Below are 16,645 nucleotides of genomic sequence, written 5' to 3'. Positions count from 1 at the left end.
TCCTTTCCTCCTCCACAGCAACTCAGCATTCCCTCACCCACGATGTCAGCTTGCCCTTCTTTATTGTGATTTAAGCTAAAATTTTTACCAAACTTCTTCATCAAAGGAAAGTTAGATCAGTATTGGAAAAATGTAGTGAGGTTGGTTCTCAGTCCGAACACTTCTGCTACTGAACTGATTCCTCATTTCTTTGAATGCTTAGATTCTTTGCTTTCCTTAAAACTCCTGAGGCAAACCCTAAGATGCTCTGTAAGATTTTCAACAAAGGAACAGGAACTTTTTTTTTAATATCCAAAATGTGATTTGTACCGATGAGGTGAAATAGCAGAGCATTAATGCCTACCCAGCAGGGGGCAGTGAAAATCCAGCCTGGATTACGCACAACAGTAAGCAATAATCACCTATGGGTCATCCATTGGAGGTTAAAAGTTACCCAAGCAGAGACATATGTCTTTGTATGTGAGAGAGAGCAGTGAGCATTTTCAGTATCATACCTCATGCTGAGGCTACAGGCATCATGACATCTGACATAATTAAACAATGGAGTGTTGAAGCTCAACGGACATACGAGTGATTTTATGGTTTTTTGTGTGTGTGTGTGTTTGTGGGGAACACACTCTCAACACTAATCAGCTGGGGCAGCTCTACATCAGCCCTCCAGAAATGCCACTTTGCAGACATATCATCCCACCCTGTCTGAGTCCCAGTACTACGGCTGTCTACAAGTCACATTACATAACTGTCTGGGTCTATCCCCCCTCTCTCTCCTTTAGTCCTTCTGTCTCCTTCTACTTCATGTCCTTTTAACCTCCATATTTCACATCATTTTTGTTGTTTTATTTTTCTACCGGCAATGTCTTCTTTAATTTTCCATTTCTGACTTTCTTTTTTCCTTGACCTCTTATCTGTCCTTCATTTCTCTTCTGTTCCACATTATTCCTGCTTAGTTTTCTCCATCACCTCATCAATCTTTCAAAATTACCATCAGTCTTGTCTATGAACATGAACACTTTTACTCTTTATGTATATTGTTGTTTTAATGTATAAAATACACTGAAGGTGTTTCTCTGTCACTCAGGAAGGGGATGAGTGATGAAGAGGTGAGCCCTGAGGATCGGGAACATGCCAAGCGTGTTGTCTATTCTGTTGTGTATGGGGCAGGTAAGTATAAACACTCAGATTCACAAACATGTTCTCACAGAGCGAGGTTGATAATAACTGACCGAAAGTCATGAAAATATAGCTATTCATCAGACAACACCGACCAGCTTGACAGTTTACCTGTGTTGTTTTCCAAGCGACAGAACAATGGGTTCAGGATTAATTTAGCGTTTGCTGCAGAGTTATGAGCGATTTGTTGTGTGAAAAGGGCAACTGTTAGCGGCAAAGATAACTGTGGGATAAAAGAGTGGCGTGATGACGTGATTGCTTCTGATTTTGTTCATGTTATGGGAATCACCACACACAGTGGACAGATATGGAAGAGGAATATGGATGTAATGTACACCCTTGTGACCCATGAAGAGACTTCTCTGTGCTACTTATGATCTATTTGTAATTCACCCATACTATACATGTCCGCATGAACAGCGACACAGTCAGTGTCAAGGGAGACTAAACAAACATTTGTGTGCTTGTGTGTCTTTCTGTGTGAGTGGACATGTGACAGAGGAATTGCAGTGAATTGGACATTTTACAAACAAGTATTTAAGTTATGTTGTAAGTAAATGTTTTGTGTGTATATATTTTATTTACACGTGCGTTTGTGCTTTCATCTGTGTGAATGAGGATGGATTAACAGGCAGTCTGCACTTTTTACCACATTTTTCCTGCCACTTTAAAAGCTATGTTGTTACAGTTTTCTCCTTTTAAGTTAACACAACACACCACAACAGACACTAAAATGACCAGGTTTGATTAATTACTGGATTGTCACGTAATGAGTTTATAATGAATTGCTAACTTTCAAATTCCTGGAAGTGTGTGGAAGAATAACAGGTTTGAGATCAACAGCATGATGTCTGTGCAAAATGGAATCAATCAATGTCTGCATAGCTTCTAATGGCAGTTTGTTGAAAAGATTAATATAATATCACCATGATGCATGAAAAAAATGTGAGTGCTTTAAAATGATAACCTTCTTGAAAAAGAATCCCACTTAACACAAGATATTTCAGAGTATTTTGTTACTGAGGCGTTTGTGTTTCTGACTGGCTCAGACAGACATCTAATATAGTTGAACACAAAGTAAAGGACAGGGCAAGGCGCCATGTGCCCAGATGGAATGACAAATATATTGATGAAAACATTGTAGGGCAGGGCAGAGAGGTCAAAGGTCAATTGTAGGGTGTAGACTTCCATGAAACAGAATCTGGGCCCAGAGTAAATCCCAGTAAAGTTCCCGTTTTGTTTCACCAGTTAAGTACAGGTAAGATTAGATTTACTACCTGCACGGTCCTGCTCATGTGGCTTTATAGGACTTGTTCGTGCTTGATTTACTTGGAGGTGGTTTCATAGACACAAAAGTGAATGATCAGTAATCGATTCATGGCCTGTACACCTTGTGCTTACACTAGGGGTGGACAATATTTGAAAAACACACACACTGAAGAGTAAAATAAACCTTTCATTGTATTTTGTAGTGTGATAAACTGCACATCTTAGTGTATGTTGTTAATTTTAGTGCTAAACAGAATCTGGCGTCTGTGCTCTTTTGTCACTCAAACAGGGTTTACTGTTCCCTCAGATGACATCATCACCACAAATCCAGAAAATGTGTTCGATTTAATTAACCAATCAGCAATTACCCCAAAGCACATGGTTTACATCAGAATGTGCATGTTGACAACTGGACAGAGGCTAATTCTTTCACAGTACATTCAGGAGAAGAAAATGTTTTCAAACTACTGCTGATCATTATTTGTAGCATTTCTACTTTGGCAGGAGAAAACAAACACAGTTGCTCGCACGCACACACACACATCCACAGATGAACAATTCAGCTGCATGAATCTTAATAAATTTCAACATTTGGGATATGTAGGGGGCATTGGATACATGCAGGGACAGAGAGAAAAAGGTCAGTGCCTCAAAATGCAGAGAAAGTATGCAGAAGGGGATAGAAACTAATACTTGGAATAGTAGGGAAGTTGTAGAGAATATGGCTTGAAGGCATAAAGGTGGTGGAGGAGAGACTAATGTAGGGGAAAGGGGAAGAGTAAAGAGCGGGTGGGGCAGAGAGAGGGAGGGAAATGAGAGGAATTGAAGGAGCTCCTGATCAGCATAGACAGACAGCTCTTCGTGGAAGGATGCGTTACCATGGATACTGAATACTAAAAGGAAGCTTTCTCCAGGCAAGACAATAATCAGGCCAAGGAGGAGGGGCTGAGCAGCACTATTGACTCTCCAATGATATGTTATATAAATAGGTCTACAAATAAGAAGGTCAATGATGATGAAGGTGAGAGGTAGGTGTAGTGTGCAGACTTAAAATAAAGAGGGATTGGATAGGTTGAAAATTTATATCAGATTAAGAAATTCTTTCAATGCACGCTGAGGACTTTGTGGCCTTTCAGAAAGTATTAAAAGTAGCTATGTAAGCAGCCTTTTTGCTTTCGAAGTATAGAGTAATGTAACTGGTCGGGGCAGGAGGCAGAGCAGACACGGGCCAAAGAAGGAGGGTGGAAAAGACGAGACGAGAGGGTAAACTGCAGGAACAAAAGAGCTCAAGGGTGGGTACCAGTAACCGAGGTTAAAGGCCACTCTCTGAGCTGACCTCATTCAGCAGGAATGTGGTGCTAGACACACACAGGAACGTGCTTATCGATGTTGTTGCATCCTCTGTCTCCTCTGCCCTCATTACATACAATCGATTCATATCAAATTCAGTGGCCTCCAATTTAACTGAGACACTCCTTCTCCCTCAAGTGAATCAGGATAAATATTTATCATTTCAAAAGTTTAACAACCTGCTGCTTCCCAGAAAGTCCATCTGCAGTGCGGTGGGGATTTAATATAGCACTTTGGACCGTAGATTAGACTTGAATTAGCTTTCAAATTAGTGGCAATTTCACTCCTGCTTGTATGTACTTCTATTAAACTGAGTTTTAAGTGAAGAGCAGATGAATGTCCTGTGAAAACACACTAGTGTCAAAGTCTGATCATATATGATTCTGCACAGTGAAGGTCAAACTTCTAAGAAGTGTTGTGTGTGTGTGTCTGTCTGTGTCTGTCTGTTGTGTGGATGTTGTTTTGAATTGGCAGAAACGACTGCCCTCTTTCTAACCCTCCTTCCACCTCAGGCAGTTTGGCATGACATTACTCATCACCAACCAGACATCAACACACACCCCTCAGCGCTCACCTCCTAGGAACGCATATACATGCAAATACAATGTCCTGTATGTACTCACCCCCCCCCCCCGCAGTTCCGCCCTCATCTTTGCCCACCCAGCTTTTATCTTGTCCTTTTCGATCTCTCATCCTTCACTTGACACTTCCTCTTTTTCCTTTACTGGTCTTAGCCTCTGGTCCAGTCTGTCCTCTGTTTGCTCTGTTCTCTTCAACTTCCTTCTCTTCCCCCTCTACATCCTTACAGCTCCCCAGCCAGCCGTGATTTAGGGGTTTTTACTCAAGGTCTTGTGTATTAAGGTCATTCATGACACAAATCATTACAGAATGCTGATTAGATAATTATTCTTGTTTTAGTCCAGAGTTAGCTCAGAGGACTCATGCAACTATCATATCTGTATGGTAAATACAAAGTTAGCTCTAGCAGTAAGGGAACAAAATCTACCAACCAGCTACATGAACTCATTTGGATGTTATTTGTTTATTCTTTAGGAAAAAAATTTGCGTTTCTGTTGCAACTTGCGCAGAACGTGTTATATGTTGTTCTCTGAAGGTCGCGAACGTCTGTCAGGGATCTTGGGGGTGAGTGCTGACCAGGCCGGCCAGTTTCAGGACAGATTTCTCCAGACTTATCGAGAAGTCCCAGCCTTCATCCAGAGGACTATCCAGTTATGCCACAAACAAGGTCTGTGTATATTCATATTCCTGCTCTGTCTCACAGATGAATAATTATCTCAACGTGATTGAATACAAACTGGATAAAATATGTCATATACAAAGTATTTATATATCAGATTTGAAGTTAGGGTTTAGGTCAGATGCAAAGGAAATTAGGGGTTAATGTAACGAATTACAAGTAGATGTAAGTCAGCAAACTGTCCCCCCCACTAAACTCTGTTTGTGTGTGTGCGTGCGGGAAAAGGTGCTGTACTTTTGACATACCCAATGTCATTTAAATTTCTTATACATGCACACATACACCCACACTTGCACGATGTGCTTGCATTGGCAGGAATGAGACAAACTGCAATGGGTCAATACTTGAGAGGGACAAGGTGGGTTGTTGCTGCGGTGTGCTGTGGGAAGGGGCAGATGGTTCAGATGGGACACTTTATTTATATTCTGACTGAACTGCTAACACAGCACACCTGAGACTTGAACACGCTCACACAAAATAGTGTAAAGTCTGCACTTTAACCCTCACTGCACATAATATACAAGCTCAGTGTCAGACAGATGCAATCAAAATGCACCCAAACACATCCTTCAACACTGAGGCCTACTGTGTGTTTGGGTTCAGCCTCGGCCTCTGGGCTGTAATCTAATCCCACTAAATTCCCCTGCTTACAGAAACACTGATGGATTACACTGTAAACCAATTACAACCTAATCACATTAACAGAAATCAGTGAGAAAGGGTCAACTGTGTCAATTTGTCAATTTCAGTTACATGGAAAATGTTCTTTTTCATGTTTTTGTTGACAAATAACCTAATGTGGAAGTAAGCATCATGAATTAGGTCAAGGCAGTAGATATCGGTTGGCGGACACTTTGGCCATAAACCCTGTTCAACTGTTACACACAGACAGGTGCTCTATCACCGATCACACACCCACTTCCCTTTTCTCCGGTGTCAGCCTCCTAATCGAAGCAGCATAATGGACCCTTTCTCCCAAAAATGCTGCACACAGATCACAGTGGAATCCTCTTCATTCTCAGGGGAAGGAGTGATGATGATGCACCAAATGGTCGGCTTTAATTCAGCTCATCACCATGGTGATGCTCCCATCAGAGACAGTGCTAGGATTTATCTGCCCCGCTCGCCCACACTCTCTGTCCCTCAGTCCGTCGGTCACACTCTTTCTTTGTTTCTTTTCTCTCTTCCTCTTTGCATTTTCCTCTCTATACTTCTATTTTCTTTTTGTTGCTCCTTTTCTCATCCCATCGCAGAAGTTCAACAGATCAATAGAACAGTCTGCTGGGGGAGACGTACCGTAACACACTATCCCACTGTCGCTGGTGTTTAAGCTGCTGTGCTGCAACTCCAGGAGCAGAAATTCATTACTGCTGCATCTCCTTGTCCACTCGGCACTCACTTTATAGGTGATTGCTGTCTGGTGAAGCCATATTTTGTTCAGATGTGATGGATGCTGGCAGGTCAAGCTGAGATAAAGTGAGCAGTGCAGGCTCAGATACTGATAATTTGTTGTAAATGTATTGGAAAGGAAAATGGGAAGGTGAGGTCAATGTCACAATGTGAGTTTTGAAAGAAGTAAATCTTAGAGGAAAGGGCAGAAGGCAGAAAAACATGAGTACTTTTTTTTATTATTATGTACTTTTTGGCTATAGCTGCCATGGCTGTGCTTTTCTGAATGGTTTAACACTCACTGTCTGTAGTATTGAAATGAGATAGAGGCACCTCTCTGGGAGAGCCTGTTGTTTCTCATATCATCATAAATGCCATAGATTTTCTTGTAAAAACTGCCTGAGATGACAAAAAAAAAAAAGAAAAAAGAAATCGTTTGGAATCACAGCGATGAAACACCTGCCAAGTCTTCTGAAGCTCACGACAGACTCAGGGGGAGTCCTGATCTGCACGGATATGTAAACATCTTGCTGTGCTAACATTCATAAACACATTCTGGCTCTGATGCACTGTCAAACTGTTCATGCACGCATGCATCATGATATTTCAACTGCAAACCACAGAGAAGGGATTGTTATCAATTAACAAAAGAAAGCTTTGAGAGGGTTAGCTGCTGCTGTTCTTATGTTCAGTGATGAATTTTGGTTCATGACCACAAGTACAAGATTTAATTCACAAATTTCTAAACAGCTTCAATCAAAATGGTGACATGATACAGGAAACAAGCCTTTTATAAGGTTTCTTTACCAATTTCAATTAAACTAGATCATGCAGTCAAAATCTATATCAAAATACTAATAAAAATATCTTTCCACTGTCAGCATAATATGTGACAAACTACATAGAAAGTTATGACATTTTATCTAGAGTGATAAACTTTTTTTTCTTTTTACTGTTACACAGAAATATTTAAAACCTTCAAATCTTCAAATTCATCAAATAGTGACTATTATGAAAAGAACTTCATTATAACTGTGTCACTGTGGTTTAGTCCTCCAACAAACCCTTTCATTCATTTCATGTAGGCACATAACTAACTGGCAGGGAGTATTGTTGTGTCATAAGACCACATAGTAAGAAGTTCATTAAGAAAAACATTTTTTAGTACATTAAATTACATGATTTGTTGGTTTCTAATTAATCTCGTATCAAATCATTGAGTTAAAACAGTATGACCATGTCATTATAGTGTCGAACTATTCTAGCTTCTCATGCTGCTGCCCATCAAATGTGAAAGCGCTTTCTCCAAACCAGTGACCATGAAAAGTGGTTGAACTTGAAAGCTTGTGTCCTTCTGTGTCACTGACTTGAAAGCGCACACATTCCAGGATGATTCACAATCACACCTGTCCATAAATGGAAACATTTGTGTGATGTGTTTTTACTGACCCAAAGTACACTGCGCTCCGCTGTCATTGGCCCCCAGACCAAAGGTCACATTCCTAGGGAAGAGGTCACACTCATGTGTCATGGGTCAATTCACAGTGAGTAGAAAGTTTTTGTGTTTGCTACTGTTGGCATGCGCTCATTTCCCATGTATTTATGCTTGTGTATGTAATTGTATGTGTTTGTGGGTGCGCGTTGTGGGAAGAGGGTCTTTCAGGTTTCATGCCCTTGTTGGCTTTGCCCATAGTTAGGGATATTAGAGGGATTTAGCTGTAAAGCCCTCTCTATTGTTGCCTAGCTGGTGGAATGTACTGGTCCCACTGTGTGTGAGTGTGTATGTGTGTGTGTGTGTGTGTGTGTGTGTGTGTGTGAGCGTGCACGTGTCTATGCATGTGTTGCATACCTGCATATGATAATGGGTGCGTTTAAGCGCACATCACGTGACTGCAAGTTATGTTGCCTTCCAATGTGTCACTGTACTGGGAATGTAGAGTGTGTTTCTTTGGTTTTCTGTGTGTGTATTGTGGATGCCGTGGTTTGTGTGAATTTGTGTGCACGCATGAGGGAATGTTGCATACTTTTATGAGAGCAGGTGTATTCCTGTGTTTCCTGTGTCATTATAACCCTGCTGTTACGATAATTACTTATAATGCTGTCTCAAAAATTATACGCTGCAACTGTTGCTCTGCTCAGTGTGCAGTTATGGATGATTCACGTCACTGAAAAGGTTTCCATCAGCTGCTATGGCTCAAGCGGGATTCCAATCTGAATCCCAATCAGATTTATTACCAAGTAACTTCATCACTAAATTTTAGTACAAGAAAAATGTGGTGTTGTAAGTTGTTTGACTTCTATTCTTTTTTGTAATTTATTTAACTCACAATAAAATGCAAAAACTCATCATGCATCAAACATTTAAAATATATTTCATTTTTGCTTTTCTTTAGGTTATGTGCTATCCATCATGGGCCGCCGACGAACACTCCCAAACATCAACTCTCCAGACTGGAGTGTCCGCATGCAGGCTGAGAGACAAGCTGTCAACTTTATGGTCCAAGGTAGAAAGAATGTTGTGTCTGTATGACCTGAATCCTAATTCATCATCATTTACTTCCAGTATTCAAAGACCTGCAGCTTTTAGATGGAGAAAGAGCTGCTTGTAATTAATATATTTACATTAAAGACATGTTATCCCATAACTTGCAGAGTAACAGTCATCACTTTTATCTGCCCACTGTGGTTCTACAGGTTCTGCTGCTGATCTCTGTAAAATGGCCATGATCAGAATCTTCCACATTGTCTCCTCCACCCCGTCGCTGTCCGCCAGGTACAAGATGATGCTACAGAACGCTGCTATACAACACTGCAAAATACACACTAGCTCTTTACACTATGCATCTTTTTGACTCCACACTGGAAAAACATAGCAAGGCACTCTCTTCATAGAGAGGAGCTGACTGAGTTTCTCATGTGAAAACACAGAGGAAGCAGTCACTGGTTTACCAGCCAACTAAATTTACAGAGTTGGGATGTTTAGCCAGAGTAAACACCCATGGAGCCAGAAACCAAATATACCAGATTTAGATGGGTATGTTAGGAGGGCAGAGTAGGAGCAGGGTTTGAGCTTGATGATGGAAGTACCTGGTATGAGCTGTGTGTAACATTAGTTGCTGTAGTGGTAGTGTATTATTGTGAATGTGTTTGTAACTGCAGACTCATAGCGCAGCTCCACGATGAGCTCCTGTATGAAGTGGAGGACTCTCAGGTGGATCGCTTTGCAGGTAATGAGCCTTATATTGTTATGACTGGTAACTGATATCACCATAACATTTGAATAGCAATGTTGGTGGATTTACTTTTGTGTGCAGCTTTGGTGAAGAGCACAATGGAGTCCCTACAACATATGGACCATCTGGGTGTCCATCTCAAGGTGAGCGACTGTGATCAATCAATTTTATCGCTGTGCCAATTGTCATATTGCACTGTACAGTCTTTACCTTTGTTCAGTCATGAACACACAGTCCAAGGTTTGTTTTTGTTACCTTGACAGCCAGACTAATGGTGGAATACACAGTGTCAGTTGGATAGAATTGACAGAGATAAAGAGCATGACCAAGGCCCCAGAAATACACATCTAGGTCTATCTGTAGGCTTTACAGATAAAACTTTAGTTATTAGCCTTAGTGATGATTACTATGAAAAATACATTTATTTCCTACGTGAACACCTACTGCTGCTGAATATTATGCCTCTAAAAATAAGAACATTTGTATTGAAATGGCCATCTGTCTGGAGGCTGGTCATTTATTTGGTTTGGTAAGTGATGAAAATGAATGTAGGTCACAGTAAATTACATCTACACGTGTAGGCCAGCATCCTGAGATATATTTGCTCTCCTCTCTGTGTATGTGCGTGTGTTTTCCCAGGTTCCCCTGAAGGTGGCACTCTCCAGTGGCAAGTCCTGGGGGTCCATGTCTGAGCTTCACGTCTGTCCAGCGTCTCCCTGTGCTTCTTGTTAAATCCCCCCAAACATTTTCTCCCATCTCTCCGTCTAGGTATGTTCATATCTTTCTCTTAGTTTCCTGTTACACTTCTCCCTCTTACCGTCTGCCTCTCTGCCTCTCCCTTCACTTGTCCTGCATCCACATCGCTATGGAAACCAGGCAGCTGCAGCTCCTTCCAGCTCCCAGTTCACGCTTTCACTCCATCCGTATCCTGGGGCAACAGCAGGAACCACAGACTGGATTGCGCCAGTTCTCTTTTCTCTCTCTTCATCCTGGAAAAAAAGATTCCTTGTCCTCCTCCTCTCGTCCTGTTTTTACACTCTTGTTAGGACCAATGTGTTTTCTCTGCCTCGTTACCATGATGCAGCGACACGTTTACACAGTGCTTAATATTGCTTGTTGCTTTTTAAAATTGGTTGGTAGAATAATTTTCAAGAAATAGCAGTTGAGCTGTTTTGAAACTGTTGTAGAGAATACTTTCCGTTCATTTTGTCGCTTTGTTTTTTGGTTGCGGGTTTTTGTGTTTCTCCTTTGTGTTGAATAAAACTTAAATTTATTCTGTTACTTTCCCACTTGAAACCAACAACCTCTTACCTCTTGGCTTCTTTTTCATATCATGTCTTTCTTTAAAAGGCGTTAATTCGGAATTAATTGAATAAAAATTTATGTTAGCTAATTTCCTTTTTATTAATTTTTAGCAATGATACTCTTATCACTGGTGCAGAACAATTGAATTTATTCTGCAGAATAATAACCTTGTATTTTAAGTAAAATGTGGATTGATTTAGGGGAGAAATTCAAAGGTACAAAAATTAGTTGATTGTATTTTAAAGGATTATTTTAATGCTATAAAATCATGAGCACTGTGTTCACCTGGTTCAAAGGAGATGATCTAATTTTGCTCAGCTGTGAGCATCCAGCAGCTCTCTCTCTCCAGCTTGTCTTTCATCCATTCACTTGGCTCTATCCCACTTTCCCCTTTGTCTTGTTTCATGCCTCAGTCACACTCGCGCATTCCACAAATGCTTGTACACAAACATAAACGCACAGTTCAGAAACACACTTTTTTTTTTTTTTGGCTCTTTTCTCTTTTATTATTCCACACAGGCACCATGAATATGCTCACACAATAGCCAACTTCTAGGCATACTGACTGAGTTTTCTTGTGTGGAGAAAAGAATATTTTTGTCCCTTTTTAAGTCCTTCCAATTAGGATCCATTTCAGACAAAGCCTAACCCCTATTTCCTGTATGAAATGTCACCTCATGTTGGCCACTAATTGTGGGAGTTGTCCTTTTTAAGTTGGTTATAAAGGTGACATGTAAGATAACCTGCAGATCTACCTGCAGCTCTGTCCTGTCATGTATTCACATTCCTGTAGTTCACTCTTCCTTTCAGTGGCCCTGGGTGTGCTGATGTGAGTGAAGCTTTTCTCTCCAGGTCAGTATGAGCAGTTCAGAGCCACAGCAGAGGACAGTGTTATGGAAATCTGCTCCTCTATTATCTCATTGTTCAGCGGTTGACGGGTTCAAGGCCTTCTCCCCTTTGAGAGGGGAGTGTGAGACCGGTATGTGCAAATTCTAGAGAGCACTCTGCACTTTTGGAGTTTTAGTGTTCATAGTACGTATTAAGGTAAAACAAACACTAATAAAGATTTTATTATCAATTTAAAATGGGTTTAGCCAATGCACACAATGCAACATCATACTGAATAAGCACTACCCATTTTTATTTAAGTTTATTTCAGCAGCGAACATGGGCTAGAAGCAGGCGTTTTCACTCTTCTTTTTTAACAAATGAAAATATAATTACTAAAGCAGGAAAAAAAATAACTGTCACTATATTTCTTGGATCTTAATATAATTTTAAGGATATGAGTATGTTCATTTCACTGATGAATACTATCGTTTTAATGACCTGGACCATTTACAGGAGCCGAGGCCTGATGGTCCCTCTGAAGACTGGTTGTCAAGGGCAACAGCATGAGTTTCCCCTAGCTGCCATGGTGACCATGCAATGTGTAAGTAGACTCTGCCATACATGCCATGGCTGTGATAACTGACATTTGTCACATCTAATATTGCAGTCAGATTATCCTGTGTGTGTTATTTGCCTTCTGTGTCAGTCAAAAAAAAAAATCAGTTCTTGGTTGCAACATATAAAAGCTTAATGCATCATCATTTTTAATTGATACAGTATATGTACATCCATGTCTCAATCATCATCATCATAATGCAAGAAATCCCATCTTTACATCTATACAGTGTTCCAGTTGTTGTCAGTATAAAAGAAAGCGTTAATAATCACAATAATAATAGTAATCCCAGTGTGGTAATACAGCAGTCTTCCAAAGGAATGGCAGAAAGGGAACTGAAAACTAATGGACCCCAATAAAAACCAAGTTGTCACTGCAGTCTCACTGAGGCTGGGGCAGACTGGTTGAACCGCCACTTACACTATGAAATGGCCTTTCTCTGACCTGCTCTCTGGGAATCACCTCAAAATATATTCTCCTCAAAACTGTGCATGAGAATCTTGGACCATTGCTCAATAATTTTTTCCTCTTTTCCATCCTGATTCCTTCCTGTAACCTCTCCAGCTCAGTGGGCCTCAGACACTGTTTACTCATTGCTCCACTTTACATGCCGAAGGGCCTCTTTTCCTCAAATTCCTCACCCCCACCAAAGCACCCCTCCTTCCTTTACAAGTCCCCCACCCCCAATTACAAAGTTCCTTCAGTTCACAATTTAGCACCCTTCCCCCCTAAGTCCATCCATCTCATCTATCTATCCATCAATCCCTCCTTCCATTCCTCGATCATGGCCGGCTGGTTGACCTGCCTGCCTCCCCACAGTGTGGCTGCATATCAATCCCCTGCTGTGCTTTGTGCGGGTTGGTTTCCTAGCAACAGACAACAGCCATGACAGGGCTCTAGGGCAGAGACAGCTCCTTGCATTGCAGCAGCTCGCTATAGCCAGATAACCCAGTCCAGAGCCGCTGATATCCACCGCTGTGACCGCTATATGCTCACTGCTGCCTTTGCAGTGTGTTGAAAGCTCTCTCTGGTGACTTGAGAGTTCAAGCAGACAGGCGGGACAAGGAGGGCTGTGTCTGAATCCATCAGTGTGGGACACAGACACCGGGGCTAAGATGGCGTGCACTGTAGACCCTGAAGGTGGCTGCCATTTGTCAGTGGGATTTTTGTGAGGTAGTACAGATTAAGACACCTGCACTACTGTAGAATCTCTTTATTAGTGCTGTAAATATATTTAAAATATATTTTAAATCCAGTTTCTGTTACAAAAGGAGTAAAAATGACCCCCAGATGCTATTTACAGTAATATATACTTTACATCTTTACAGTTTCTAACTTACAGATTCAAAAAAAAGACTTTGAATCTCACTTGTAAGAAAAGTCAACATGTTTGAGTGTTGTGATTCTGGCAGCTGCAGCATGTTTTTAATTGATTATTTTCATACTGACAGAGTGGTGGTGAAATTGCAGTGCATGTGTCAGTTGCACAAGTTAATCTGAAGTCTTTGTGATTCAACCAAAGCTCAGTTAAGCAGAGAGCACTTTCAGAGTGCAGCTACGCCATCTTTTTCTTTCCTGTCTGCTTGATCTACTCATTCTTCAGTGTCCATTATCCCCCTCTTGTCGTTTCCTCTATTTCCTATTGACATCTGTACAAATATGCAGAGGTACACCTGTGTACTTCATCTTGTGAGTAAAAAGAAAAAAAAAACAACTCTTTGACACGTCTTTGTAAAGAAAAATACAAAAAACAGAAACATTTTACAATCAAACACTCCTTCAGGCTTCAATATAATGATCAGTAATGTTGTAATGCCAACACTGTGACGGAATCACTGCCACTAATAGGTACAGTATAAGGGAAATAACATCAATGCAGCATTTCATGTTTTTAATAAAATCCTTGTACACGACTATGTCATTATTTTGTGGGTTTGCCTGTTTCTTTGTTTATTGCTTGATTAGATGGCACCTGGGCAGGATATTTCCAAATAATACCAAATACGTTTAGGGTTGTGTTGAATTAAATATAACCAAATCAGGAATAAAAATGCAGCAATTACTGTCACCTTTGGCAAATTTCCATCTCCAAAAAAATCGCCACGGGTCATAGAATGAATTATATATTATGGTATCATGTCTTGTATATATGCTCAAGATACATACAGTCAAAAATACAGGAGAAGGAAATATCAAAAAAATAAAATAAAATAAAAATCCAAACTACCTGTACTGAAATAGCAAAACAAGACACAATTGTGCTACAAGTGCTTATGTGTTCTTGGCACCTGTGGCCTCAGTCCAAAGTGAGTCCTTCCATATTTGCCACAGTTGAGCAAAATCCTCACCAGAGGTAGAGAGAGAGAGGGAGTCCATGCTGTGGAGCTCTGATGCTGCAGATTCTCACCCGCAGCCCCACCACACCCTCCCCCTCATTACTGGTACATTCCTCCCTCACCCCTCGCCCTCCTCCTTAGGTGGAACATTCCAGGCGACAGCCATCTTCTGAGACAAAAATGAACTCCACCAGGATTGGTTAAAACCAGCAAAGTTGACAGATTGCAGGAAATAATACATTAGCAATAGTAGCAATACGGCTATTTACAATCACACAAAATGTCTAACATCTAATGTAGTGGTTTAATCACTTGTTGAAAGAACCATAGCTACTTTCCCCCCTTTTTTCCACTGTTCTTTTCATTCATAAAGTAAAAAAGCAACCAGAAAGGATTCAGAACATAAACATTTCTAAGACCTTAAATGTTGGCAGTTTACATTCATGCCTGTGAGTGTTCTTCCCCCAGGCTGTTGAGCATGGGCACACACCATCAGAGTAGTACAACACACCCACAGGATCTGTACATTTGTGCAGTTTTGAATTCTATGCTCCTTCACCAGAAGAGAAACGGACTGAAATATTGATCCTGACAAATACTGATTTATTTTATTATTTTATTTTTTTTTAGATTTTGTTTATTTTATTTTATTTTTATTGTATTTTTTTTATCATCCAGAACTGAATGTGGCTTCCATGTCTTAGGGTTTAAAAAAACTGCGTAAGTTGAAGCTTCGGTAGCCTCAGTTTGTGCCTCTGTGCCTGCCTTCAGAGAGAGAGCATCAGATGATCATTTTTGGGTTGTAAAGCACTCTAAATTAAAAGAGCCTCCTCCAGCTGGAGAGGCCTTTATGCAGCATACCTTCTCAAACCTCAACCAATAGGAAAGCACACTGGCATTCAAACAAATCACAGAAAACCAAACATAAGAAGCGTGAGATTGTTTTTTGGATTGTACATCAGCAGAACAATTCAGAGGAATTGGTCATAACTAAATTTACACCCTTCTAAAAGCTGCATACAGTTTTTGTTTTTTTGTTGTTTTTTTTTTTTGTTTGTTTGCTTTTTTTTTTACTACATTCTAACTTGAAGTATGCAAAGCAGTTTTAAATAAGAGGACTTCAAAGGGTGGGAACATAGCATTCACATGAAGTACAAAACGGACAAAAATGCATTATAGTCAGTGCACTTCATCTTTACAGTTCAAAATCACCCTTTAACTAACTTAAGCCAAGCAGTCCACAGCTGTTGGAAACCTGTCTGATTCCAGTGCATAAGGCCTTGGTGACCTTTTCTCAAACAATGTACCAATATGGATAAGATTTTCTCCCAGAAGACATGGAGTATTTTGAATTTCATCAGGCAAATAACTGAGATTGGCAGCAGCAGAAATGGCTCAGAATTGACAGACTTCACATTCTTCAATGAGATCCAGTCTACAGTTTATTGTACAATCCACTTCAGCAAAGACCACCTCTCACACTCAACCTTTAGACCTCACCCAAGTCGTATAATGAGCTGAATGAGCCATACAGTAACGACCTAAACCCGTTGGTAGCAGTAATTATTTAGTCCAAATTAGTCTGAGTTTTTCTGTTTCAATAGTGAGACCTGTACATCTTCAAATGTTTTATTTTAGGTGAAATAGATATTTTTATGTTTGTGGGCAAGCCAGAAAATAACGTGGCTGTTGTGTCCTGCTACTTCCTGCTTATCTGAGCATGAAGTTTTGAAGTACTGTATGAAGGTCAGCCGAAGCTGTTGCTCCAGAAACATCACAAAATACGGTCTGGTCCTCTTCTCTCTGTTGCAACAACCAAGTTCAAGCAGATGCACCAGGTAGTGTGAGGCATCCTCCATATGTTGACCCAATGAAAACATCTGATGCA

The 16,645-nt window shown here is 40.5% G+C and overlaps 1 protein-coding gene across 1 annotated transcript in view; it reads left to right on the top strand.

Annotated features, from left to right (window-relative positions):
- poln (polymerase (DNA directed) nu) overlaps positions 1–10,401 on the top strand; it is a 33,729-nt gene extending 23,328 nt beyond the window's left edge. Inside the window, exons 17-23 of the mRNA XM_029526932.1 lie at positions 1,079–1,161; positions 4,904–5,035; positions 8,830–8,940; positions 9,131–9,209; positions 9,596–9,663; positions 9,751–9,812; positions 10,309–10,401. Of these exons, the coding sequence (XP_029382792.1) occupies positions 1,079–1,161; positions 4,904–5,035; positions 8,830–8,940; positions 9,131–9,209; positions 9,596–9,663; positions 9,751–9,812; positions 10,309–10,401 (628 nt within the window). The remainder of the gene's footprint in view (positions 1–1,078; positions 1,162–4,903; positions 5,036–8,829; positions 8,941–9,130; positions 9,210–9,595; positions 9,664–9,750; positions 9,813–10,308) is intronic.
- The last annotated feature ends 6,244 nt before the right edge of the window (positions 10,402–16,645 follow it).

Source organism: Echeneis naucrates, chromosome 18 (genome assembly GCF_900963305.1).
Source record: "Echeneis naucrates chromosome 18, fEcheNa1.1, whole genome shotgun sequence".
Lineage (NCBI taxonomy): Eukaryota > Metazoa > Chordata > Actinopteri > Carangiformes > Echeneidae > Echeneis > Echeneis naucrates.
The sequence above is the reverse complement of the archived record's forward strand: the minus strand, read 5'-3'. Positions and strand labels throughout refer to the sequence as shown.